Here is a 27,478-nt window from a genome sequence, read left to right as displayed (position 1 = left end):
AGCGGCTTTTGTTGGATTTACCTGTGATCACATCCCTGCAGTGCGCTCCGCAGACCCTCTCCTTCCCCGTCTGAGGGTCTGCCCTCTTCAGTAGGTGCACCACTTCAGTGTAATTGGCTATGGCAGCCCCATACCTGGCAGCAGTGAGGGCGATGGTGAGGTTCATTCGAGCATCGTTGTGTTGTCCTGCAGCGGGGGGACAGGACCAGAGCAGGGGGATGTGAGTCACCCCAAGCCTGTGACTGGTGGTATGGAAGTGTGTCGGAACCGATATGTCACATCTGTCCCTGTCACTTTGCATCAGTGCGATGGCTGCTCTGGCCACACAAGGAGCACACTTAAAGCCACAGTGGCCCTTTGGCCTGAGAGTGGGCCCCGACCACCCCTCCCCTCACCTCCCCTCCCCTCCCCTCCCCTCCCCTCTCCTGCAGTGGGAAGGGGAACTGCTCTTCGGGAAAAGGCAGGGAACGCGGGGATAAGGAGTAGATGCATCAAAGCCTAAATATACCAGTGCAAATGTAGGAGCTGACGAACCTGTTGTTTGACAGTGTTTTTTTGCCCTCGTGTGTAACACATGATAGTATGTTATTCCTGCCTTTGGAGGGTGCTCAGTTACTGTCAATTTATTTTATCACCTTTTTTGAATGTGCTTCCACTTACCCCACTGATTTTGACACAATTTACAAAGTTAAATGCAGGGGAGAAACTAAAATGAAAACCACATCAAAGGAGCATTAAAAACAATGACTTCCACTTCTGATGATCACATTTTTCAGTGTGTCAATATGACAGTAAACAGCTCTTGACAGCGGCTGATCTGCTTTTCAAGATCCCTTGGCAGAGTCATTTTAATGAACAGAGAAATCTAATATCAAGATTTATGGATTAATTCCTCTTTAGCTCTAAAATACCGGGGATCTATATTCAGAGTCACAAGGTCACAAGTTTTGTAATTTAAATGAAAGGGTCTAAAAGGTGACAAATGAACAAAGCCCAATTTCATTAGGAAGTGATTCTTATGTACATCTTTGAAGATTTATTGCTGGACAATCCCTTGGTTCAAAAGTAAAGAGAGAATCGAGATGATTAATCACTTTTAATGTTGGTGTCTCGGGTGACTTTCTTTCTATTTGTTATTGCCAAGTAAGTTCAAGTCCTCATTGTTGGCCAGGGAAAATGTTGCTACTTTGCAGGAATGAGCAGGGTCCTTTGTGCCCTGATTTATTTTACATTTGAGCGACTTGAGGCTAGCTAGCTGGTGGGGTCTGCTTAATGCTACGGCATGCTGGAAGCAATTCCCCCACTACGGGAAATAAATAAATAAATTGAAAGCAAAAAGTGAAAAAACAAGAAAACAACAGATTTAAAGGCCACATTTTAGAATGAATTACATACAAGAGTATGCACCCTGCCATGATATATTAGGAAGAACATGGAATCCACTTCTTCATCTCTGTAGGGTGAATGTGACCATTATAGTATGTGGTTAGCAAACTTATGCCACTGGTGTTGTGGGTGTGCATACACACCACCGGTGATACACACACACACACACACACACACACACACACACCAGTAGGCAGTGTCTGATCCTTGGTGATTGCTGAGCCTCCTAATGACCTTTGACCCAGTGATCCACAGCTCTCTGTTGTGAGTCTGTCACAGATTGGCACTGGGCAAAGAACAGGAGCATTAATACTACATTAAATGTCAGGAATTCAAGGATTAGTCAGATTGTGGTACCAGGATTTATGAATGAACAGCATAGCACAGCTATAACAACCTGACACACTGATGAAGATAACTATAATGATGATGATAATTATCATCAGCAATTAAAAGCCAAAATGGCCGAATGACAGAGCAGAGCTAAATGAGCATCAAAGCTCCCTGGAGGAACAGGAGCCCTCCCTCCCTCCTCCCCTCCTTCCCTCCCATCCTACCCCTACCTCCGCTCAGCTCACACCACCACTCGTTCCAGCCTCCTGGAGGTACGAAACTCAGTGGAGTGAGAGGAACTGGACAAAATACTGCAAAATGACAGGCACAATTAATGACAATGAATTTCATGTCTCCCAGTCATAGAGCCAGAGATGCTTGGCTGGGCTGACTTGTCCAATTAAATTGTTACAGGTACAGTGGGAGATGAAGTTATTATTCCCGATGCTTTTGTCAATTACTCCTCTAGCACAAAGAATAAGGGCACAGCTGAACACACAACAAGAGGCAATATTTCCTTAAAAGTATAAAAGTTTAAAAAAAGAGTTCAGAATTGTGGTTTAGTATTTATAACAGATTTCATTTTACAGAATGTTTAGAGGATGTCTGCTGTGCGTGGATATTTTAAGTTTGTCTGTGTGATTTATGGGTATGGAGTTTGACAATCTGTTTGTCATTTCTTACAAAATTGGATGTTTGCAAAGACTGCGTTTTCTAAGGCTAAAGGATGTCTACATGTTGAAACTATCTGACCATGATGGTTTGAAAAATCCTGAGGAGATGAACCCGAGCAGTCAAAGCCCGATCCCCAGTAAAGAAGGTCAGGACAGAAAATGTCACTGCCATAATGTACCCAGTTGCGTATGGGAAAAGGGGTGGAAAAGACAGCTTGAGGAAAAATTAAGTGTAATTTTCTCATTCTTCCCTTCTACACTAATTAGGATAGATGAATCAAATCCTATTAATATTATAAAACTCTACACATTGCTTTTCATATTTCCTTTCCAAATGTTGCTGCTTTCTAGAAGTACAAAAGACTGTTATTATAAAACTGAAAAATATAAATAGCTCATGTAAAATACCCCCCTCTCCTACTTACTTCTGCTAAATGAATAAGGTTGACAGATCACTGCTCAGATAGTGGCCGTATTCCCTCACAAGTGTGTTGCCTTTTTGCAGTACATGGGAATCCACATATCCTCAAATGCTAAATGAAGTCTGACAGATAGCCTAGAGAAACAAAGTTGGGAGTTTGCAGCTACAAGGGAGACCCTGAGTGAACAGGACATGCTACGTACACCCTGGCTAACAATCAACATATGCTTTGTTTTTCTGATGCCAACACGAGGCACATATAGCCTGGAGAAAGATGGATCCTGGGACTGGTGGAACGCAATGCCTACTGGCTATTTTATGTTTTTAAAAATGCTGTTTTTAATTTGTTTACGCTCGCATACACAGGAATTAGACGGCTATGTGGGACACAAGACATTTTACTAAGGTATTTAAGGTATGATCTGGAATGATTGCTGACAAATAATGATTAAAACTCATTTAATAATATTTTCGCTCCTGTTGCCAAACAGACATCTTGTCTGCGCTGCTCTCCTTTTAATACTACCTAATTTATGTAAAGGTTTATAAGGGTTTATGTTGGGGTGTAACCGGTAATGACTTCCAATGTGCACACAGCTGTTATGTGATGTTATATTTGGTGAGACATTCTAAGAAATCTTTTATCGCTGCAGATGAAATATCTGTTGTTCTAAAAGTCAAATCCCTAAACATGCTCTCCTCACACTTGTTGTTCATGTAAGACAAGAGAAGTTTTGCAATCACTCAAAACAGATAAGAGGATAGATTTAGATTTCTACAATTTGCAGTCAGATTGCTGCTACCAGCATCTCCAGCTGTGATAAGTGCTATAATTTAACATTGTGCAAAGTGATTCATACACTTTCATGGTGCAGAGTAATGTGTACAGCACACTATGTACTGTTCAGAGCACCGAGCATCATAATAAACACTGGCTCCCACCACACTGGAAGAGTACACGAATCACCACCTCGCAATACCAGGACAAATATGACATCTGCGAGGTTGGTAATATGTGCTGTGGATCACATGTTCCCACAGAGTCACACTTTTTTATTCTCTATGATGCTGTCAGCAGCTTTCTTCTCTATGACAGTGTTTGCAGCACTGAAAAGGACTTCATTTTATGATAGGCCTGAACTCGGGTTTGACTGATGATAGTTGGGTCAGATAAGGCTTTGTGCGGGTGAAAGAGGGGTTCTGGGATGGTGACAGGCTGCATGATGAGTTAAGACGCTGCCACGGCCCAGCAATGAGAGAGAAATCAGAAAATCTCCTATCCCCCTCTCAGTAATGAGCCACACCTGTACACTGCTTTAAATACCAGAGAGAAGCTTTAAATGTCAGGTGCAATTAAAGCTTATGATTCAAGGCTGCACAAATCAAATCAAGGCCCTTGAGTTCACCCAAGTCTGAGAGAGCAGAGGCGAGATGGTGCAGAGATGCCATGGACCACTCTTCCTTTACCTTACACTTCAATGGGCCTCTCAGCCCAAAGGTGATTGTAAAGTTTACTACCATCCGGCTGAACTTCTCCATCTTCCCAACTTCATGCCTTTATCAAGGCAAAGGTTTACTGCTTTTTCTGGTATATGAGGTGAAAAATGATCAGAGACTAGGTGAAATGAGATTTTACTTATACACCTGAAGCGTTATGGATTTGGGAGCTGACAAATAAGTGTGATAGTTGACCAACTGGACTGGACATGTGCTGGACAGGGGCTCATTTAACGATGTAATGACTGGAGAGGAGAGTCAAAAAGGACCATTTGTCAGAGATAAAATCTCTTCTAATTATTATGAATTATTGAATAATAGAATTAATGTTCTTTTTGATTATTCAATGAATTGTTCCATGACATACAACCATGAAAATTGCCCTTGACAGTTTCCCAGAGTCCAAGGGTTCAAGCCTTTTTTTCTGTCCAACCAATACTTCAAACATAAACATATTGCATTTACTATGATATAAAACAAAGAAAATCACCAATCATTAACTTATGGGAAATTGGAACAAGTGAATTTCTGCTGTTTTTGCTTTGAAGACTTAATCCACCAATTGTTTCAGCTCATAATTCTAACTTTAATTCAGCCTTTGTGTGGATTCTTAAAGTAATAAATCAAACATGATCTGTGCGCATATTTCATTGACAGAAATGGCAGATTACAGTTTACCTTGCCCTGCTGGTATCAGAACATTTTATTTCTCTAATGAAGGATGAAATTAGACTAAAATTGTATTTCCCGCATGTTTGTTAGTTAGTTAATTCCTGAATTAGAGTTGAGCTTTTGGGGGAAAATATTATTGCGACTAGACTAGTCTTCAGTTCCCAGTCCCCAAAACTGTTACTTTAATTTGCCCTCTGTTTGATCCAAGACATGTAGTACAGCCTACATTTTACTGTCAAGCTGCTGACTAGGCAGTTGTGTTTTCTGCAATCACACTAATTGGTCTCTTCTGCTGCTCACCTCCAGGACCCTCATATGTTCATACAGATAGTGAAATAAGGGTCCTAAAGAAAACACAAGCTGAGAATAATAATGAGATTTTCCATATACTCTGAAGTGTAACAGAAAATGGTGACATTTCAGTTTGAACCTTGGTGACTCGTCTTAAACAATTCACATAGGAGGAGACATAGACTTCATTCCACCTATTACTGAAAGATAATTTTATGAATTAATTCACAATATGATAACAACATAGGTCTGCTAAGTTGTAAGAATTCTTTAAAACAACTTCAGAAAATTCCAGGCAGGCAGTCATTCAAGGCAAACATGTCAGTGCTTCCCGTGAATGAAAAATGAACATGGGAGGGTAAATAAAGCAATATGACCAGAGGGACCAGGAATTCTGCGGATAAGTGTCAGCTGCGGAGAAAAAATGAAGCATTTACCTGTTTGTAATCCAATTTCATGATGGCTTTCTGTAGATATCGGACTCCTCCGTGAATGAGCTTGGTGCTCCGGCTGCTGGAGCCTGATGAGAAATTGTCTCCATGCACAAGGGCAGTTTTGAGATCTGACAATAGGAGCCAAGCAAACACATCAACATTTGGATACTTATTGTCCCAAATCTTTAGAATGGATCAAGATGATATTCACATATGCACAACTTTCCACTGTAATATTCATGACGAGAACAATATTGTGAGGCCATACATATTCCATTGGTTAAAAACAACAATCATTTCCACCAGTATGACAGCAAGAACCTCAAGGAGGGACTGCATGTTTTGAAAACACAGTTATAGAAACCCTAGAGAAGAAATCTAGAAACATCGTTTTTTTTCTTCTGAACAGTTTTTATACATGTATTTGAGACAAATCATCTAACTTTCATAATATTTTTAACACTGAAATTGCTCTTTACTTTGCCTATTAGAAGCTTATTTGCTGTCCCAGATGGTCTGTAAATCCCAGTTTTGAAAAGAAGAAAGGAAGAATAACTGAGGATTAGAAGAAAGGGTTTGGACACCCCCTCTAGTCTGCCATTAGACAACCCGGGTAAATAAAGGGGAAAAACATATTTAAGAAGCCTACAACCAGCAGCATAGATAATTGATTTGGTATGTAATGGTAACCACAAGAGGATACTCTCACTCATTGGAAGAGAACAAAAGAGTTATCATTCTTTTTTTTTGGGTGATTGGACTAAAGCCCATAGACTTGTTAAGGGGAGAAATGCTCCCAGTCTAAACATGCTGCTGCTCTAGACTTCACAGCAGACGTGCGAACCGCCTTACAAATCAAACCCCAGAGACATGGCTTGGAAGCAACTCCATCACAATGGCAAGGAGGTTATGCAATATCAGGGTGGAGTATGCCCATTTGTGGTTGCAAGTAGGGGCTGAATAAGAGTCTGCCATGAGAAATCCTCTCAAAAAGCTGCTCCAAAAAGCTGATGCTGAAGGAAAATTAGGGATTTATTAGCTCTATTGCTCATGAAACCCCAAGACATTCCTAGTACACGAGTTGAGATTTGTTTTTTAAGTCCTAATTTGGTATTAAAAAAAAACATGGACCACATATCATTGGGAACAGGCTGTAGCTTAATGGCTGGTGTTATTCTATGTAAAAGACCAAAACCAAATTTGTATTAGTTCGTCTGACTTCTTCACCATTTGGGACTCAAATTATGCCCAAGACCACCGGTTCCTACAAACGGGTCACAAATTTATAGCTTCTTTTTTGTGTAATGCTTGGAAATTTCCTTAAACAGCATGGCACTATACTTTTCAGCAAATATTACACAAAAAGGAGTAAATGTGCATTTTTGGGGACTATTTTCAGCTGAAGATTAATACACATTTGGTGCTCTAATGAGTATTAAAGGCAGCAGGATGGTGTAAAGGAACATGTCACCCAGTGTAATGGTTTGGACAACAATGGAAGTGTATGGAACAGCGGACTAAGATTTCTCAGGATTTGGCCACACATTAAGATCAATTTGTTGCTGGTTTTCGTCTTTTCATGAGATTTGTTAAAAATATATACATCACCTGATTTAAGGGTTAGAGAATGTTTGCTTCTATATACATTCACAATATCTATATAAGCTGGCAAAATCAACAGTGCAAATCAAAAAGAGCCTGTTGTCCCTGTTAGTACGTGTATGAGGTTGTCCTGAACAGTTCCCCAGGTCCCAGAAACCAGTGGTGGACTCAAACTAAATAACCCCTACTGCTCGGATGAGCAATACAGTACTCCAGCTCTTTTTTATTTTCAAACCAGAGGACAAAAGCAACTTACAACTGAGTGCAACTAAATTGAGTAAGTGGCTCCTCCTCCACCGATGAACCCATCAAACCACAGTGAGACCTTTGTAAGGCCACTATTTGAGCTCCTCTGGATGGGAGCTCATCCATAAGGCCTACTAACCACACATACGCATACCCGTTTGTATTTACCTGTTCAGCTGCCTCTACATGCAATACACAGGCCTATAACATCCATGCAAAAGAAAACCAGTCATCCATTTCATTGTCATGTGACTCCAGGGGACAGTACACATTAATAAATGTGTTTCATTTGTATGCATATGTCTTTATAGTCCTCATGATGGATTTAAGAAAAAAGAAGCCATGTATTTTCTGTGACAAAGCTGCCAAACACCATCAAGCAATAAAAAACAATATATCACATGCTTATTTATATTCCACTCCCAATAACATTTCAAAATATTATCTTTCTAGATTAATCACAAAATCTGCATGTGGCACGCAGACGGGCTGCACTGAGACATGTTAACAAACAAACTTGACTAATTGCAAGACACGTACTTAGTAAAGAATATGATGGGAAAGGATTATCTAAAATAAGCAAAAATTGAAAGAAACAAATGACAGCTATTCTCAAATTCACTGCAATTGTTAGTTATACTCACTACCATCTGTTAGAACTGAGAGGCAATAGTGAAAAGGATTAAACTAAAATTAGTCCCTAAGTAGCTCCTTATTATTCATCCCATAATGTAATACATGTAGAATGAATTGTGTACAAGTATCATCAGTATCACTTTTTTATTCAGCAAACGTAATCTGAGGCCTCCTAATTATATTACTATTACTTTGTTACCAACACACCACACTGAGTATTGCTCAGCAACACTTAACTGTAAGGCTATAAAATGCAATCAAACTTCCTATAGCAGTGACAGCAGTCCCCATTACTGCCGTGTGGAATGTCATTCCTCCTCCTGCAATATGCAGATGTAGCTCAGTTGGTGATCAACAGCAAAAAAGAAGAAAAAGAACAGCAAAGATTGCAGTGCAGGTAATTCATTGCTGAAACAAACTAAAGAGTAGGCCTAGTGTAGCTGTTGAGCTGCATTCAGAGTTCATGGATTTAAGGTTTCCCAGAGTTTGCAGGCCTTTATCAAAGAAACATCTATTGGTGGAAAGTATATTTACTCAAGTACTTGAGTACAAATTTAAATTACCTGTACTTTACTGGAATATTAAAATACAATGAAAGATTAAACTAGTGGTTCCCAACCTTTTTGACTTTTGACCTCTGAAAAAAACAATATCTAGTTGGGGCTCAGATATCATGATTCAGATATCTCTGGATATCTATATTCAGATATCGATAGATGTTCGCAGTTCCACAAAAGAGACATCTCCCCTATAAACTTCTCTCACGGATTCATTTAAATAACTTTTTCAGGCCCAAAAGCTCAAACCCAATACTTCTCAAAAACTAAAGATGGGAAAAAAGTCCCCAAAATAAAGGAAAATTTGCATTTCAGAACTGTTTCCTTTTTCATTAATCATATCACGACATCTCAGATTTATCATGTGGCCCTTTGGAGGGGCCGACCAATCGGTTGGGAACCACTAGACTAAACTACCTAACTGTATATAATGTAGTTAAACTAGCTCCACCACAACCAGCTACAACAGCATTTGTATTAGCAAACTCAATATGTCATATCTAATATATCAGTTACAGGTGACGTGACTGGGATCTTACTGCAGAATGAGTACTTTTACTTTGATACTTTAAGGACATTTTGCTGGTGATATTTTTTCACTTTATATTAGGTAGAATTTTGAACGTAGGAATTTTACTTGTAATGAAGTATTTAAACATGGTTGTATTTGTACATTTACTTCAATAAATGATATGAACACTTCTTCCACCACTGGAAGAATGATTAAGGCTGTGCCTATGAACTTTACTTTGTTGTAAACAATGTCTCCATCTCACCATGCCCTTTCTACTGGTCTAGAACCAGGTCTGCCTCCTTACACCACAGTTCGAATGTTGCACTGCACTAAACTGAAGCCACAAGGAGAAAAATCCCATCCCAGCTGCTTAGAGGAGAAAGCCTGGCAGCTTAGGCAAAGCTTTATCCAGTTCCCTCATTATCCATTCTAGGACACTTTAGTGGGGCCGAAATGGAGTCGCAGCAAATTCCAGTACAAAAAGAAATCTGCCACAGTGTGCCCACTATCAGCGTATAACTTCGATGAGCAGGCTTTGCAAGCTGCTAAATCTACTCACACCTCAAACAAGTTGGGTAAGCGATTTAACTGCATGTAGCATTATAAGAGAGCAAAAGTACATTTTGTGTGACTAAAATAATTCAATAATTTGGTGTGTTACTTTTTAGGCAAAAGTCATCAATACATTTTACCACTGATCTTTTTAATGCCCAATAGCGAGTGGCAATGTCATGGTATATAGGAGTCCTTAAGGCCTGCATTCATAACCATTACAAAGAGATTCACTTTTATAATTCAGATATATTATTAATCAAAGAGATTGAAAAAGAAACTAATGGTTTGTCTGATTTTCACCAGGGCATAATCCAGCCAGCAATTGATTGTGGCACCAGGGACACCTGCAGCTTCAGAATACATTTTCACTTTCAGGAGAAGAGAAAAAAACAGCACCACGAGGAAATATTGCCCCACCACATGAATATGCAGGGACTTGATACCAGCAGTGTCATTACTAATGTTGCTGCCAATTACAGAGCATGTCATGACACTGTGATTCATGAATATTCATCGTTGACTGATATAGACAGCAGCAGTATGCAGCGGCCTCTATTCCCATTTTACTATCTCATTGTGAATGGTGAACAGGTACCTCCATCATGCCATGGAGGCGCCTTCCAGCTGCAAGACAAGCTGTTCCATAAGGCATTGCTAGTTAACAGTGTGTTATATAAAGGTGTATAAAAGTGATGAAGTGCTCCCTGGCTCTAAAGAGCAGGCATTAAAGCATATTAAGTAGACGTTTAAGCTTGTAAAGTGGGATTCTAGAAATGGAAAGAAGACACTGAGCAAAGGGATGCCTTCAGGGTCGGGCTGTTCAATTCTCAAAGAAAGTTTGATACCTGCTGGGGCTTAGGTATTAAATGGGGTTTGTGTGAGGGGCCAGCAAATTTTGGGGCTAACTACAGTAAAGCATCAACCAGCTCCTGTTTCATACAATTACAAGTAAGTAGATTTAATGAGTGATTAAGAAATTGAAAAAAGTAGAAAGCCCATTAGTGAAACACGTTCTCAAGTGTTTTCATACTTTTGTCAAGCAATCTGCTTAAAGATAACTGTATGCACTATTCACTGGCACCGAACGTCGCACTAGAGCAACAGCATCTCAGACCAAAACAAATGGTCGCTACGGTCCACCAGACTCCATTGAGAAAAACCAAAACCATATATGTTAATCTTTCCACTGTTTCAGCAATCACTAAGTCTGGCAAGGTGGAAATAAACCCTTAATTCACAGCGTTACATTAATAAAGAAACAGCTGTTATTTCGCTCTCCTCATAGACGAACAGTTTCACAGGGAGGGGGGACTCAGACATTAACATGCACTAACATGCAGCAAAACAAGGCACAGAGAAGCTTGGATAACAACGCACACAGGAAGTGTGATATCATTCTCTGCTCAGATGTCCACTACATCTTTACATAGCAAATAGTTGTATGCTGCTATATTAATGTTCATAATCTCAGATATGGAAACTTTAAAGGTCCAGGGTGTAATATTTAGGAGGATCTATTGACAGAAATGCAGTATAATATCCATAAATATGTTTTCAGTGGTGATTAAAGACCTTACATAATGAACTGTTATATTTTTATTACCTTATAATGAGCCATTTCTACCTACATACATTGCGGGTCCCCTTTCATGGAAGTCTGCATGATGAGCCGTTGGTTGCAATTTGCAACCCTCACCACTAGATGCCACTAAACTTACACACTGAACCTTTAAAGCAACATTATGTACTATTTTTATCTTAAAATAACATCATCAAAATCATTTGAAGGTACACTGACTTGCAATCATGGTGAATGACGTCACTATCATTGCTGATTCGGCCTGTGCAAGCTTTGTCTGGCACTATGTAGGACTGAAATCCTGGACAGGATTTTTACGACACCATGACACAGCAAGCAAGCTATAAGAAGAAGCAAAAAATATAGAATGTACAATGGACAGTAAAACTTCACTTAATATCCTGGCCTTTTATTTACATCAATTTCTGAACTCACGCTGCTTATATTTGTGACAGGTGCCTAAATGAGACTGGCCTTTAATTCCTTTCGCACAAAAGTTTTAGTTCATAGTATAATTTTAACAAATGCACATGGTGAATTATGCTATGAAACTGTAGGTGCGCCAAGTTACACAAAAAAAACACATCTTACATAAAAATTTAATTTTTAGAAAGTGGTGCTTCACAGAAAATTTCCATTTTCAACAGCTTTATACACCCGCTGCACTACACTATTCCTCTTTCTCTAAAGTTACTTCACAGGTAAGAGATGGCATGCAAAACATGCTGTGAACTGATACAAATGAAGAAATGCCTATAGGTTAAAACAGTAGAATACGTATTGCACTACCAGCTACAACATTAAAGTACTACTTACACAACAACAGTGGTGGAGAAAATATTCAGATACTAGACTTAAATAAAATAAGCATTTAAATAAAGTATACTCTTACAAGTAAATGCCCTGCTTTTGAAATTTTAATTAAGTAAAGGTACATATTATAAGCAAAATGTGCTTGATGTACCAAAAGTCCAAGTACTCATTCTGCAGCCGAATGGTGCATTTTTATTGGATTATAATTAGTGATGCATGAAGATGTCAGCAGTATTTTGATGGTGCAGCTGATCATGGCAGCTGATCAACTTTATATTGTCTTTGGCTGTTAATTCTGTAACAAATCATTATATTTTATAAGCTGGTAATGATATGTATGTGAAATCTTAATAATAATTTATGCTAAATAAATGTTGTGGATAAAAAAATACAATATTTCCTTCTGTGCTGCAGTGGAGTACAAGTGTAAAGTAGCAGAAACTCTAAATACTCAAATTTAAGTAAAAAAATGAGTTGAGTAAATATACTTTATTACATTCCTCCTAAATGCCATCACATCCACTCCTTTAAATGTTTTCGAAAAGTATTTTTCATTGTGGTATTACTACTTACATCTTTTCACATCTTATGTTATACCGGTTCGTACTAAAATACAGTCATATCAAACTTTAATAAGTTAGGTGAGCTAAATGAAGCTGTGCCGCATCTAAAAATGCTGCAGGTATTGGGTAGGCATGTGGTCTGTGTGAGTGAGATACTTTGATAATAATCTTATAATTCCTATCATGATCTCTTTGTATCCAGATGACAACAGAAAAATAACTGGAGTTATAGTGAAGTAAAGTGCTCAAGTAAGCTGGATCCATGTTGCAATCACAAAAAAAAAAATCTGGATTTGGAAATTACTTTTGCATAGGGTGCACATTTGCTTTTAACTGCCATCCCTCTGGAGCCAAATTTAGTTGCTTCATAATGGAATCAAGAATTTATTTAGCAAATTAAGTGGTGATCTCTGTTCACTTTCCTGCTCCAACCCAGCTGTCTCACTCCCAAGTTGTCACACATGGACACTTGATCAAGACCCCTTGGCGTCACTTTTGAACGCACTGGTTAGCCTACCCCTTTAGCATCATTTTTGAATGCTACAAGCATTATGCTAGATGTCAGGTCAATGTCAGATGAAGTAGTATGAAGAGTGACATAGTCCTCAACAAACACCGGACTTTCACCCAGGAGACCGGTGTTTGCGGAGAAATCAGTCAAAGTTGACTTCTTTTTAATTTAAGTTTAGATAGCTAATGTACGTAATTACGTAACTAACTTAATTAAAATACTTATTTTAGCCCAAACCATACCAAGTAAACCAAGTGGTGTGTAACCCTAACCAAACTATGACCGTTTCACAACGCTGACCACGTTTTATATTTTGAAAGTCTAACCAGACGTAGCATATTTATTGTTGTTAACTTGACTGTGGAGCCCTGCGCGTCCCGAAATGACGCATATAAGTACCAGATGCGTTGAAAAGTGACGCCCAGGGGTTTTGATGAAGACTCCATGTGACAACTTGGGAGCGAGAAGGTGTTGCCTGCTTTCACCCTGGGTCAACCCTGCAGGCAGCAGACAGCCTCTGGTCTGACTGTAACACGGATCCATAAGCATCTTGTGACCTTGAGATGAGGATCTGCTCCACTAATTAAGTGCATTTCCTGCATATTTCCAAATTGTACCTGCAAATAATTGAGAGCTGTGACCGTCTATAAGCAGATCTCTCTCTCTCTCTCTCTCTCTCTCTCTCTCTCTCAGTACAGCATAAGCGTGCACGGTCGCGCGCCCACACACATTTCTTCAAAGTTAAAAATATAATCTCAGAAAATAACTTGTGTGTGATTTAACCTAACTCCTCACTGACAATTAATTGCGCATATAAATGGAAAGTTAATTATTCTTCAGTAAAATGGCCAATTAAACTGCTAATTGTGTTTTCATTCCAAATTCTAAACGTTAAATGGATAACAGAAACACAGTGTGACCATGCAGTGGCGTGAAAGCTTGTCATGGATGTTTTTCAGACAACACCATTTGAAGGCTTTAAGCAGAAGTGCATCACATTCCTATGTAAATACATGGTCAGTAGATTTCTGCGCAGAGTGAAAGGTTTTTGCAAGTGTTGACAAACTACTATGAATATAGGCTAAGCCTCCTGTAAAAGATGCAAGCGAAACTGGTGTAATTAGCAGAGCTAAGGGAAGGAGGTCAAGATAATTACAACTTCTTAAAAAGCACCAGAACTTTTACTACACTATTCAGCTTCTGAATATTCACAGTGCAGTGTGGAGAATTTGTAATTTACAAATCCTGCCGTATAGCCCACCTGAAACGACTGGGCGTGACCACACAGCCTTAATGGGGTTGGGTTAATTAAAAGGTTAATTGTATGAAACAGGAGCTGGTTGATGTATGGCTGGTGAACAATAGTGTCCTCTAGAGGTGAGTAACCATGATATACCCACCCCACCACCCCCTCTTGCAAACTCTGTCCTTGTGTGCACTGAGTACAGGGCAGTCAGAAAAACTGCTCTGAGATTGATGGCTGTTCCGTGGCTCTTATAATAAAACATCATTCCACTAGAAGTAATATGATGCCTCGTGCTATGTGACGCTGGCTGCTGTATGCATGTATGCGGGCACCTCTACATGCCTTTTGCACCTTATGTGTTCGCCTCCTCATCATATTGACTTGCTGCCTAGGCAAGTATGCATCCAGAAAAAAAAAATGGCCAACTTGATTGGCTACAAGGTGTTGGTGTAAGATTACACTGAGATCAGTTATTCCATCGCAGAACAATAAGGCCAAAAGATTATTTTGGCAACTGCATCAACTTGAGCGTTTTCTGCGTCACTCTCCATTCTGCCCGCTCCTATCACGTTTCCCTCTCTGGGGACTAAATTGGTTCCCCCATGACAACGGGCTACAGGCCCACTAATTACCCCCCCCCCACACACACACACACACCCCTTCCTCCATGAGGAGCTCACATACACTATACCAGCTCTATGAATAGGCACCCCACCCCACAAACCCCACCCCATCAGAGGTCTAAATTTGGAACACAATTGAAATACAGTAATCCTGTCAGAAGATAACGAAGAATAATATTGACCCCCACCCGCTTCATTAGGCCTATTTCATCCAAGTGTAGTGAGTCTGGCCTGTCAGCCTCATTGTGACATAACTGTGCCCATGTGCCAATGTACACTCATCTCCATTTTTACACTGAAATATGCAATAAATAAACTCAATACAAGTCAGTGGGGTTGTTTTAAACTGTAAACTGTGTGCGTTACCTGATTATGACAATAAAAACCTGGGTGGGATAACACATTACATTTATTATATCACTGATTTTACATTAATTCGCTCTGGTTACAAGTAATAATAGTCCTGTGTTGATGTGATGGAGAAAACAAAGATGATTACACCATGACCTGGAGAAATCTATGCATCATTACTAAAAAAAGTTAATTGTATGTGCAGAAACTACAATCTCATCATAACATGCCTCGTGTACTTAGCAGACCGGTGATAAATGTAATGAAATCATCTAGCATATGGATTAAAGTCAGCTCAAAACAAGCGCGACTGAAGTCCTCTGCAAACACAAAGGTGTCTGAACTGAGCATAGAAGGGTTTACCCTCCACTACGTCTCTGCTAATGTCCATGTGGGAAGCAACACAGAACACATACCACAAGACAAACATACTCGCCAGAAAAATTAGGGCTTGAGAAAGTCCCCGAGCGGATTGGTGCATGTTGGTGTCGATGCCGATGACGTCGCGCTGTGAAACACGTGGGCCATGGTATCCAGAGCTCACATAAACAAAGCCACATTGGCCAGACTGGGTAGTCGAAGCTCGTGTTGCTGTCAGTGCGCGGAGTCAGACGGTTTTCCTGCCTGGCATTGTTGGCTACCGACGCTCATGATTTGGAGCTTTTACCGAAATTGATGAATACCCCCTGCATGCTTATCGCATGGATTGAAAGCCACGATCCTGATGTGAATGAGGTAAGATTCACTCATCTCTTTCTTTGCAACATAATCTGTGTCCGCGCGTTACTCGCACCCCTTTCTCTGAGGCATTTAAATCTTTTTTTCTCTCACTTTGTCTTTTTTCACTGTTAAACTGACCGAGGCAGACAGTTCAGATCTGTGGGTGTTTCTGATATTTCATTATATATAATATTTGGCTTTCTGCTTTCTAGACAAGTTGTCACTAATGCCAAGTGTGTGAAGTTGGTCTGTTCATCACGAACAACCCCGCACTTTATAGTAACTAAAGAAAAAGGCGATTTATGCTGTTTTATTTCCATATGCACGTATTTTGTCTGTATCCATTCCACATTTTAATGACATTTTCCAAAACGCTGTGCGTAATTAGAAATTGTTTACAGTTTGTGCGCAATCTTGTGTAATTTAAATTTGTTTTCAACTGGGATATCGTGGTCATTTTTTAGACATTGTATTATTTTATAATCCAGTAAATGTCAAAGTGATGTGTTTTATTAGGGGAAGATCCAGAACAGAGCCGCTATCTTGAATCCTGACACCCATACCACTCCTGACATTACCCATTTCAAGTGTCACCGAAAAACTGTCAGAAGACTTGAGGTACGATATAGAAAATGATTTACAAATAAAATACACAGATGTATTATTGTTTCATGTTATGTTATGCTGAAATTACTTATTAATGTAAAGCACTGTTAATATTTTTGTTTAGAGTAAAATACGATTTAAAACACTAAACTGTAAAACTTTTTTTCCACGGTTTGAACATGTATTGGAGAAATTCTGATGTGTTTTCACCGGTTTGGTTTTCAGCCATGCCCTGCGTTCAGGCTCAGTATGGATCATCACCTCAAGGAGCTAGTCCTGCTTCCCAGAGCTACAGCTACCACACCGCAGGAGAATACAGCTGCGACTTCTTAACACCTGAGTTTGTTAAGTTTAGCATGGACTTGACCAACACCGAGATCACAGCTACTACTTCTCTCCCAAGTTTCAGTACATTCATGGACAACTACAACACAAGTTACGACGTTAAACCGCCCTGTCTGTATCAGATGCCCCACTCTGGAGAGCAGTCCTCTATCAAGGTGGAGGACGTCCAGATGCACAACTACCATCAGCAGAGCCACCTGCCACCTCAGTCGGAAGAAATGATGGCTCACTCTGGGCCTATGTACTTCAAACCCTCCTCACCTCATGCCCCGAGTACACCAAACTTCCAGGTTCAGCCTAATCACATGTGGGAGGACCCTGGCTCCCTCCACAGTTTCCACCAGAACTATGTTGCGGCCACGTCTCATATGATGGACCAGCGCAAGAACCCGGTGTCAAGGCTTTCGCTCTTCTCCTTCAAGCAGTCCCCGCCCGGTACTCCTGTTTCCAGCTGTCAGATGCGGTTCGACGGGCCGCTGCACGTGTCCATGAACCATGACAACCCGGGCTTGCACCGCGGCCTGGACGGACAGAGTTTTGCGGTCCCTAGCGCCATACGGAAACAGGCTGGTCTGGCCTTTCCTCACTCCCTGCAGCTTGGCCACGGGCACCAGCTGGTGGACAGCCAAGTGCCATCGCCCCCGTCCCGAGGATCTCCGTCAAACGAGGGTCTGTGTGCTGTATGTGGGGACAACGCAGCCTGCCAGCATTATGGAGTGAGAACCTGCGAGGGCTGCAAAGGATTTTTCAAGGTGGGCTGACATGACAGCAACCATGAATCGGTGTTACTGTTGTTACACGAAATGTATGCAGTGTGTACCTTATTATTCACAGCTCCCGTGAGTTAAAATCTGCCAAATGTCTTAAAAAATTATAACAACTCAGCCTAAACATGTGATATAATCACATTTTCAAAGCGAGATACACTACATATTACTACACACACTACATGTTATCAAACAACACTAAAGTGCGTGCGTAAAATAACTTTCAATCATATGTATCCACACACAGTTGATCTCAAAGGAATAAGTAAAATATGAAAGAACACGGACGTGTATTTACTGACTGTCTATTCCCTCTTGTTGGTTCATACAGCGCAGTCCCAAATACAAGATTAGACAGATATTATATCGTTTTGATCTTTTCATTTTTTATGTTGGTGTCACTTGTGCAAAATCCAAAGTCCTGTTCTACATGTTATACAGCCTCAGAAATAGGCCTGCACAGTGACATTATGTTGCCCTTTCTTTCCAGCGCACCGTCCAGAAAAATGCAAAATACGTGTGTTTAGCAAATAAAAACTGTCCTGTTGACAAACGCCGAAGAAATCGTTGCCAGTTCTGCCGTTTCCAGAAGTGCATTGTCGTCGGAATGGTGAGAGAAGGTATGTTTAGGCCATGCATTGAATTCTTTTAGACCAGAAGTTTATATTTTCCCACTGATAGACTGGGAAGACATTTGCGTAACAGTGTGTGTTGGATTGTTCATAAACCACATTTAAGTATTTACGGACAACAAGAGGAGTGCGTTTTAATGGCGTTTATGTCACACATTTCTTCCAATGCAGTTGTCCGAACGGATAATCTCAAAGGTCGGAGAGGACGCCTACCATCCAAACCCAAAAGTCCCCAGGAGCCCTCCCCACCCTCTCCGCCGGTGAGCCTCATAAGCGCACTTGTTCGGGCCCATGTGGACTCCAACCCCTCTATGTCTGCTTTGGACTACTCTAGAGTAAGTCAAACACCACAATCCCAGAAACAAAACACACACACACACACACACACACACACACACACACACACACACACACACACACACACACACACACACAGACACAGACACACACACACACACTTAAGGAAAAAAGTTAATAGCTATTAATCTGGGTGAAAACAGAAGTAACACCAAGATTGACGGCCTATTTAATTTAGTCCTGCTTTTGGTAACAATTTACTGCCTTGAAAGTTTTCTCTAATACTGAATTCCTGACTTTGTCAGGCTTTTAATGTGGCATATTTTTTCCTAAGTAAATTGCGTTGAAATAGAGATCTTAATAAAAAGTGGACATGAATTTAATAGCAAAAAGCACCCTCTCCCTCTTGGAAATGGGCATTTGCAATTTCACGGATTATATATTTTAAAGGACCTCATTAAGGCGCTGTTTAAATTAAATTCCAGTTCCAGGCTAACCCTGACTACCAAATGACTGGAGACAACACTCAGCACATCCAGCAATTCTATGATCTCCTGACGGGCTCCATGGAGATCATCCGGGGCTGGGCGGAGAAGATCCCTGGCTTTTCTGATCTACCGAAGCAAGATCAAGATCTCCTCTTTGAATCTGCCTTCCTTGAACTTTTTGTCCTGCGGCTGGCATACAGGTAAGCTACGTAATTATTTAACAAAACAATATAGGCTTTAGATAATCATCAGCACCTCCTTCAAGCTTCATTGCTTTGGGTTTATTAGCTGCCCAATAATAAGAAGTCTCTTAAATTCCCATTTATTACCAAGCGTAATTAATGGCATTTTCTTATTAATTGCAGGTCCAACCCAGTGGAAGGCAAACTTATTTTTTGTAATGGAGTGGTGTTACACAGGCTACAGTGCGTCCGTGGATTTGGAGAGTGGGTGGACGCTATCGTGGAGTTTTCTTCCAACTTGCAGAGCATGAACATAGACATCTCAGCTTTCTCCTGCATCGCAGCTCTGGCCATGGTAACAGGTGCGTAAAGGCGGCTGCTCCTGTGGAAACTCTGCCTGCGTTACAATTCAAATGCAAAACAGAGCGAGTTAATGGATCGGCAATAATTCATCTGTGTCATTTTTTGTACATTTCAGAGCGGCACGGGCTTAAAGAACCCAAAAGAGTCGAGGATCTCCAAAACAAGATAGTCAACTGCCTCAAAGATCAAGTGACATTCAATGGCGGTGGATTGAATCGTCCCAACTACTTGTCAAAACTCTTGGGAAAGCTCCCTGAACTGCGCACACTATGTACCCAAGGTCTGCAGCGTATCTTTTACCTAAAATTAGAAGACCTAGTCCCACCGCCAGCAATAATTGACAAACTTTTCCTCGACACCCTACCTTTCTGAGCCTGACTCGATGGAGAGACCTCAAAGAACTTCCAAAAGACTGTTTGAGTCAAACTTGACAGATTTTTTAACGTTATTGTTTCTGAAAATTTGCAAGCTGGTAGGCTAATAGAACAACAGTACACTATTATGAGTAAGGATTCATGAAAAAAAGAATAACTGGAGGAAGAGACAGAAGGTTTGATTGCTGTATAGGGCCTTTTTAATTCCTTGAAATTGTTTTATTGAGTGCCAAACGAGTGAATCATCAGGGGGAATTTCTCTCCAGTGGGCAAATTGTCAACAAACATAATCCGGTCTTGCAATCACTTACTGTTTATTTAACACGGTTCTACCGATTCAGCATACTCAGATGTAATATATTCCATTTATATATATGAACACACAGGCGCACACACGATACTGTATATTATGATAGATTATGGGATGCCTCCAAATGCATCGGTTTATAACATGTGTACAAAGTTTGTTATAATGAGAAGATTTAATTTTCTTTTCTTTTCTGACTCGTGCCTATGTGTTTCTGACAGGATCCCAAAAGTATCCAGAAAAGACAACGCATGTTCTAGTTTTCTTTTTGTCATTTTTCTTTTTCTTTTATAGGCACTTGCTGAGGTGATGTCTATATATAATATATACCGGACACTATGTAGTCTGCTAGATTTGATACAGATTCGTAGTTATGGCACTCCTTTTATGTATGACGCACATGTGGAATAATATCTCATCTGTATAGAAAATGAGGGACCCATGGTGTTTGTAAAACTGTCAGACATTCCTTGTTTGTATGTGCTGTAAGTATTGTTGCTGTTGAATATAAACGTTTCTATATATTTATTATTTCTATTGCCAAGAGCTACACTAAGCATGGTGCAATTTAAACGATTTCAAACCATCCAAGTTCATGCTGAGCACGTTGTCTATGTTTTTATGTCTTATAAACGTCTAGGTAACTATGATTTAACACGTTTGGAAGTGGAAAGCTCCATATCAAGAGGTTCATGAGTGTGTGATATAGGCCCACATCTTTGACTTCATGATGTACTTTCTTCTGTAACGCATTTGGTGCCGGATTTAAAAAACTTTAGAGAGAAAGAAATATTTAATGTTTACAAATAAAACTTTTAAATCAATTCATTGCTAAATAATTTCTCTCAAATTAATTTATTCTTTAAATTCAGACCTCTCTGATCGGAGTGAGTTACTTTTATAGCACAAAAGCGAAATTATGATTTTCGAGCTCAAACTTTTTATTCTAATTTAAGCATTGTGACCAGCGATTACTGGGCTTTTTGCGTGAACATTTTATTAATAATAAGGTTTTTCTTTTAGTATCTTAAATGTGAAATTGTGTAGACTTTATTTAGTTCCTAAAGTAAGTTATTGCATTTAGACTATGAGTATATCGCAAATAACAGGCAGGCCTACTTCATATTTTATTTTAAGATTCAAGTCTCTACTTTGTTTACTCATAAATATGTTGTGCATATTTATTATTTGATAATTTTAATAGTTTTATTAAAGCCTATACTGAGCGAATATTTTATTCATCAAATTTACATTTTAATAAACGTCGAAGTTGGGGAACACCATAAAGTTTTCTCCTGCATGCGTGTCTATATTTCCTATATTTGAGTTGTTAAAAAAGACGCTCATCCCAGGCTGGTAAAATCTCGTTTCAGTTTCTAATGTCTCTTTGTGTTTGAAAAGGAAATATAATCTGACAAAGGATTAAATATAGGCGTCTTTGTTTTTCATTTGAATCTCAAATAAAGTAACACTTTTGAGTGAACAATTTCAAATAGAACATCGGTTCTTATATTTCAGTCTCATCCTTTAGATGTTCTTTGCTGGTGGGAAAGGGGATACAAATAAAAGTTTAAGATTTTCTTTCTGGACAGACTTTCGTTGTTGCCCAAGAGTCAAATGATAAAAACAACGTGTGAATTTAAGATTATTTTAATGTGTATATGAGATTATTTTTCCGCTTCTTCAAACTGCTTCATTTGCCCTCACTTTTATTATCTAAACGCAGACTGTTAACTTATTTTACCTGCAGACAAGTCAGACCTGAACCGAACCGAACAGTGTTCCGACAATAAAAAGCCGACTACCTGCTATTATAAATAAGAAGACAACGCATCCAGCGTGCAGCTGAAAAGAACACATTTATTGTGGAACGTGAAACCTGGTTGCGCACAGCAGCAGCTTTACATTGTGCGGCACAGCGCTGTGCTTGTCGGTATCATTTTGAATTTCAAGTGAAGAAGAAAATTGCTGATGCCACACATGCACGGCTACGGTTTAAAGTTTTTCTTTTTCTTTTTTTCTTTTCTTTTTCTGTCTTTTTCTGTCTTTTTTTTTTTTTTTTTTTTTTTTTTACCGGATATTGATACAAAGAAACTAGTTATTTTATTGTAGTTTGATAGTAAGAATGTTTTTCCCGCCAACCTCCCAAAAAAAACACTCCCGCAGAGTCCGGCTGCGCTTCTGTTTTCAGACAGGTAAAAAGTCCCACTGAATGTCCTTTAATCCCATTTACTGATTGCCCTCACACTACAATTCAACTTAGCCACGTTGACATGATGCTGCGCATTAAATCTGCATGTTGTGTTCTGTAATTGCAGAGATGAAAGTAATTTGGAAACGTAGCCTATATAAAACAGCAGTGCTTGGCCTGCAGGAACTGCAGCAGTGCCTCTGTCACAAACCCTTTCCTTTAATCTATCAGAGGAGAGAAGTGACGCCAGGCTCTGAGGCATGTCTGGGACTTATCCTCAGTGATTCCACATTTATCACATGATCAAGTAGAAGGGAACAGCTTATTTTGAGAGATATTAGCAGCAGGCAATAAATTGTCTAAATAATTGGATCGTCACTGTAAAGTGCTAATTCCAAGGCAAATTGGGATTACATTCAGAACCAGTTTGCTGACATTTAGCAGATCTGTTGAAAGGGTGCATTACAATGTCACAAGTTCTCTCTATTGACTCAAAGTACAGTTAGATTTTAAACATGTCTCTCTCAACACAATAAAACATGACACAAGTAGCTAATACTTCTGTCAGTGTTTGTGCATGCTAGAGGACTTTGAGTCTAAATTCATTAACAGCCTATGACTTAATTTCCTCCCCACACTTGACATCAGTGGGAGGTTAAGACATGATCGTGTCAGCACAAGTTGGGCTAGAAGAAAGTAAAAGAAATCATTTTCCAGTTGTTTAGCCTTGTGTTCAGCTACTGCACAGAAACCAAACAGTGCGTGAAGGTGGCCAGCTGGGGCCGAGAACAGAGCCTATGTATCTGCTGCTAAGTGCTTGTACACAAAGTGAGAAAGGAATCAAATTATAAGGCAGAATCCCGGCTTCTGAGAATGCTGCCTCACATTTACAGGGCCACTATTAGATGCTACCACACACACGCACTGTGCACACTGGCCGTCATGGATTATGTTGCATGCACAGCTGCACTGCTGTCCATTTCTGTGATGCAAGTTGACAGGTTCACATGTGTGGCGCTTGGTGGAGTTGAAGAGCTGTAGCTCTGCTGTTGGTGTGTTTAGTCTGGTGACTGCATGCAGTGGTTCGTTTGAGCTGAAGGAGCCTTTCCCCAACAACAAAACTGAACAAGGATATACTTTCTTTCACTTTTTTGCTGAAAGGTTTACATGTGACTTTGGTTTAGTCCAGAGGTCTAATGTGTGAATTATCATGTTGGGAGGCCAAGATAAGCCAGACCTTTGCTTCTTCTGATTCCCATGGTGGGAGAGCACTTGACCTTTCACCTTTCCACTATATGAGAACTACAGACATTTCAAACGGCTACTGGAATTACATTTAGATGAAACAGATTTCAGCAGCAGTCAGTGAAAGATATTGTGGAAGAATGATTATAAAAATGCACACATGCGCTTGCTACAAACTTCTGTGCTACGTTGTGCAAAATTACTTGCTTTTAGATGCAGCCCCGTTGATGATCTATGTTCTCTCTATACAGCATATGAGTTTTGGACATGACATGTAATTTTCTCTGACTTGGATAAGATTAAGCCTAGAGTAAATTACAATCAAGTGTTATCTTTCTTTACATTTAATGTGAGTGGCATTAAAGCTTATTTTCAGGTAGAGAGTGAGAATCTTATTAGAAAGCTTGTGAGCAAAGATCTGAAATAGATCCGCATCGTATTGCTTTATGACTAAAACCCCATAACATGCTCTTTATTACTTGACTTTCTATCAAATGAAAGTGATTTAAACAACTCATCTGGCTTTTTCAGTGTGTCAGCACACTCTGGTTTTCATGTTGCTATTTCCCGTAGAGGTTATATTCCACCTGTCTCGTCAGCGGTCCTTGGTTATGTACCACTTTTCAATAATTCTGCTACTTTTCATTCATTCAGCGCATTCAGTCTACATTCAGAATCACTTCCTTTCATGTTACCTTTCCCTCTGTTCAGGCAGGCGGCTGTGCGAGCCTGCAGTAAAACATGTTGATTACACAACTTATGAATCTCATGAGTCCTGCCGACTATAGCTCTAAACAAAATGAATGAATAATGAGTTGAATGATGGCCCTTTGCATACGACTGCCTATAGTTATATTACTGTGACTATTTGATTTGCCATATTGAAATGCTGATGATTGTCCAATAAATAATGCAAAAAGCTGATTTCCAAGTGGCCAGGCAGGAAAAGGAATCCACCTTGCATATAGATGGAAGTGAGCCGTGTCTGTCCCTCTCAGCCTGTGGCCCAGAGCAGCTTTATCATTCATAGGACTAAACAGACAATCAATTCAGCAGCCATGTATGAAGGATGAAGGGATGCGACAAGCTGTGAATGATGAGGAGCCAAAAATCAAAGGCCTCACTCCTTCTTAGCTCTAATGGCCATTACCAGCCCAGACAGCACCAGTAAAATGAGGTTAATCATTTGCACAGATCCTTTCAAAGAAGATTGACTGGACTTGATGCCTAGTCAGATCACTCATAAATATTTACTTCATATTAAACAGCTGTGTATGCTCTGTTATTGCACATCGATATCTGACGGATGCCATCAAATTATTGTTACAAGTGTGGTCAGTAAAAAGAATTAATGCAATGCTTGACTCAATTATGCTAACCACAAGAAATTAATAATGCAATGAAATTGACGGGACATCATGTTAGAGAGAGGTTTCTTCAGGAAACTATAGATTTGGAGAAAAAAAGTAGGGTGACAAATTATTATATATATATATCACCCAAACCCACAACAGTTTGAATCATACAGTCAGTGTGGATAGATGGTACACTGTCTGCCCAAATTAAATAGCCCTACAGTTTAGGTTTATGGGCAAAGCATATATTAGTATTGAACACACAGGCTCAGTCCTTTGACCTTATTGACAAAATGAAATCGGAAATTTCCTTAATAGAAAGAGTTAATGTTTCCTCAGGCAGACATGTTTCCGATTCAATTAGTTTTAATGAAGCCGGTGCTCAGTGGTTACTGAAGTAGAAAAAACAGGCATAAATGCCTGATGGTAATAGAGGACATATTAAGGAGGAAGGGATCGGACACACAGCGAGTGTTTCTAAGTGGCGAAAAAATGCCTCCATCAGGCTGGTAGGAGCCAGTGGCTTGGGAAGCAGTGAATTGTATGAGCCTCAAATGATGCATTAGGTCTCTGGGCGAGGCTGGAGGAGACCAAGGAGCAAACTGTAAAAAACACACGAGAGAAGAATGTGGTTTTGATGACAAATGCGGGGTATCACCGAGCAGACACTACAATCATGCCCTTCTAAAATAAAATCTACATAATTGTATCAAAGCAGTCTAACCTACAAATCAATTTATTCTTAGATTGATATTATTTTGTAATATTGTTAATTTTCATTTCTAAAGTAAAAAAAAATGCTGATCATTACCTGCTTTTTGTATTTTCCCTAATTTACACCTTTCACTGTGACAATGTGACTGAATACAGGGCTGCAAACTGACCCCCTCCCCACCCGATGTCAGTGTGTAAAATGTCAACATGGTCAGATGCACTGGCTCAGTTCCTGCAAGAATATGCCCTCATCCTGTGTTATGGTTTGTGCCGCCGCTCCATGTGAAGTGAAACATATTAAACACACCCATGCACATGTAATCTGCTCATGTCTTTGAATCAAATTGTGTGTGTGTGTGTGTGTGTGTGTGTGTGTGAGTGTGTGTGTCTGGTCTTCTATCATCTGCTAAGTGTTTGAGTTCCTTTTAGTCTTTTGCAGCCCTCTTCACATACATTTTGTCTTGTTGAATTAAAGCAATGTGTGTAATTGCAACGTCCCTGGTTTGATTCCAGCCGGGGAACTGTGTCATTCACCCAATTCTCTCTCCCCTGATTTCTTGTTTGTCTCTACTGTCTACTTCTCTAATAAAGACATAAATGTCTCCAAAAATACTTGAAAGGATAGGTCTATTGAAGGATTTTTGAAGGTTCAACCAGAAAATGAGTTCTCACAAGCACCTAACCTAAGACCCCAGCCGTGCCCCCACCGCCCTTGATTAAACAAGCAGACTTGGAACAAGGTTGCTAAGGTTTTGCAGCTACAAAGTCATCCCCTCAGTGTATTTTTGCTTCCAAGCAGAATCCCAGAAGTGATCAAATGAAATTCAGAAAAGGAAATAAAAGAGCTTGAGTGTTTTTCCAAACAAACAAGAGCTTGAGTGTTTTTCCAAACATTTCACCAACAACAACTTCACCACTTATTTTCCCTCAAACTTCACCCTGTGCTGACTAACAGGAGGTAAACAAACATGAAATTCACTCACTTGTCTGCATCTACAGGGCGTCAGGCCTCTGCTCTTGTTTGGTGCTAGTGTATGCATGAATTTCTGTGTGCATGAATACGTACACTACAGGCCGAGTGACAACACAAACAGGTGCATGTAGTGATGGTTTTACACAGCACTCAAAGCACATACCAGTGCACATCTACAGGATGAAGGTGCCTGTAGATGGCAGAGTGGTGGACTCTTGAAGGGTCAAGAGGGGAAGATGATGTGTGTGTGTGTGTGTGTGTGTGTGTGTGTGTGTGTGCGTGTGTGTGCGTGTGTGTGTTGGACAAAAGGGAAGGGAGAAGGGGGTGAGGGGCATGCATGTGTGTGTGTATGTCACAACAGACAGAAGACACCCAGCCCGGGCTCCCACACAGCTTTGTCATATCACTAGGAGAT

The 27,478-nt window shown here is 40.0% G+C and overlaps 1 protein-coding gene across 1 annotated transcript; it reads left to right on the top strand.

The window, feature by feature from the left end:
* Positions 1-16,085: 16,085 nt before the first annotated feature.
* Positions 16,086-21,176, top strand: nr4a2a (nuclear receptor subfamily 4, group A, member 2a). The gene is made up of 8 exons (XM_038720691.1): positions 16,086-16,239; positions 16,741-16,842; positions 17,056-17,927; positions 18,433-18,562; positions 18,746-18,909; positions 19,357-19,559; positions 19,725-19,903; positions 20,020-21,176. Exons 3-8 carry the CDS (start codon positions 17,058-17,060, stop codon positions 20,274-20,276), a joined length of 1,803 nt encoding a protein of 600 aa, XP_038576619.1. The 5' UTR covers positions 16,086-16,239; positions 16,741-16,842; positions 17,056-17,057; the 3' UTR covers positions 20,277-21,176.
* Positions 21,177-27,478: the final 6,302 nt, after the last annotated feature.

This window comes from Micropterus salmoides, unplaced genomic scaffold (assembly GCF_014851395.1).
Source record: "Micropterus salmoides isolate LMB-PRFRI ecotype aquatic unplaced genomic scaffold, ASM1485139v1 Ms_hic_scaffold_15, whole genome shotgun sequence".
NCBI classification, from domain to species: domain Eukaryota; kingdom Metazoa; phylum Chordata; class Actinopteri; order Centrarchiformes; family Centrarchidae; genus Micropterus; species Micropterus salmoides.
The sequence above is the reverse complement of the archived record's forward strand: the minus strand, read 5'-3'. Positions and strand labels throughout refer to the sequence as shown.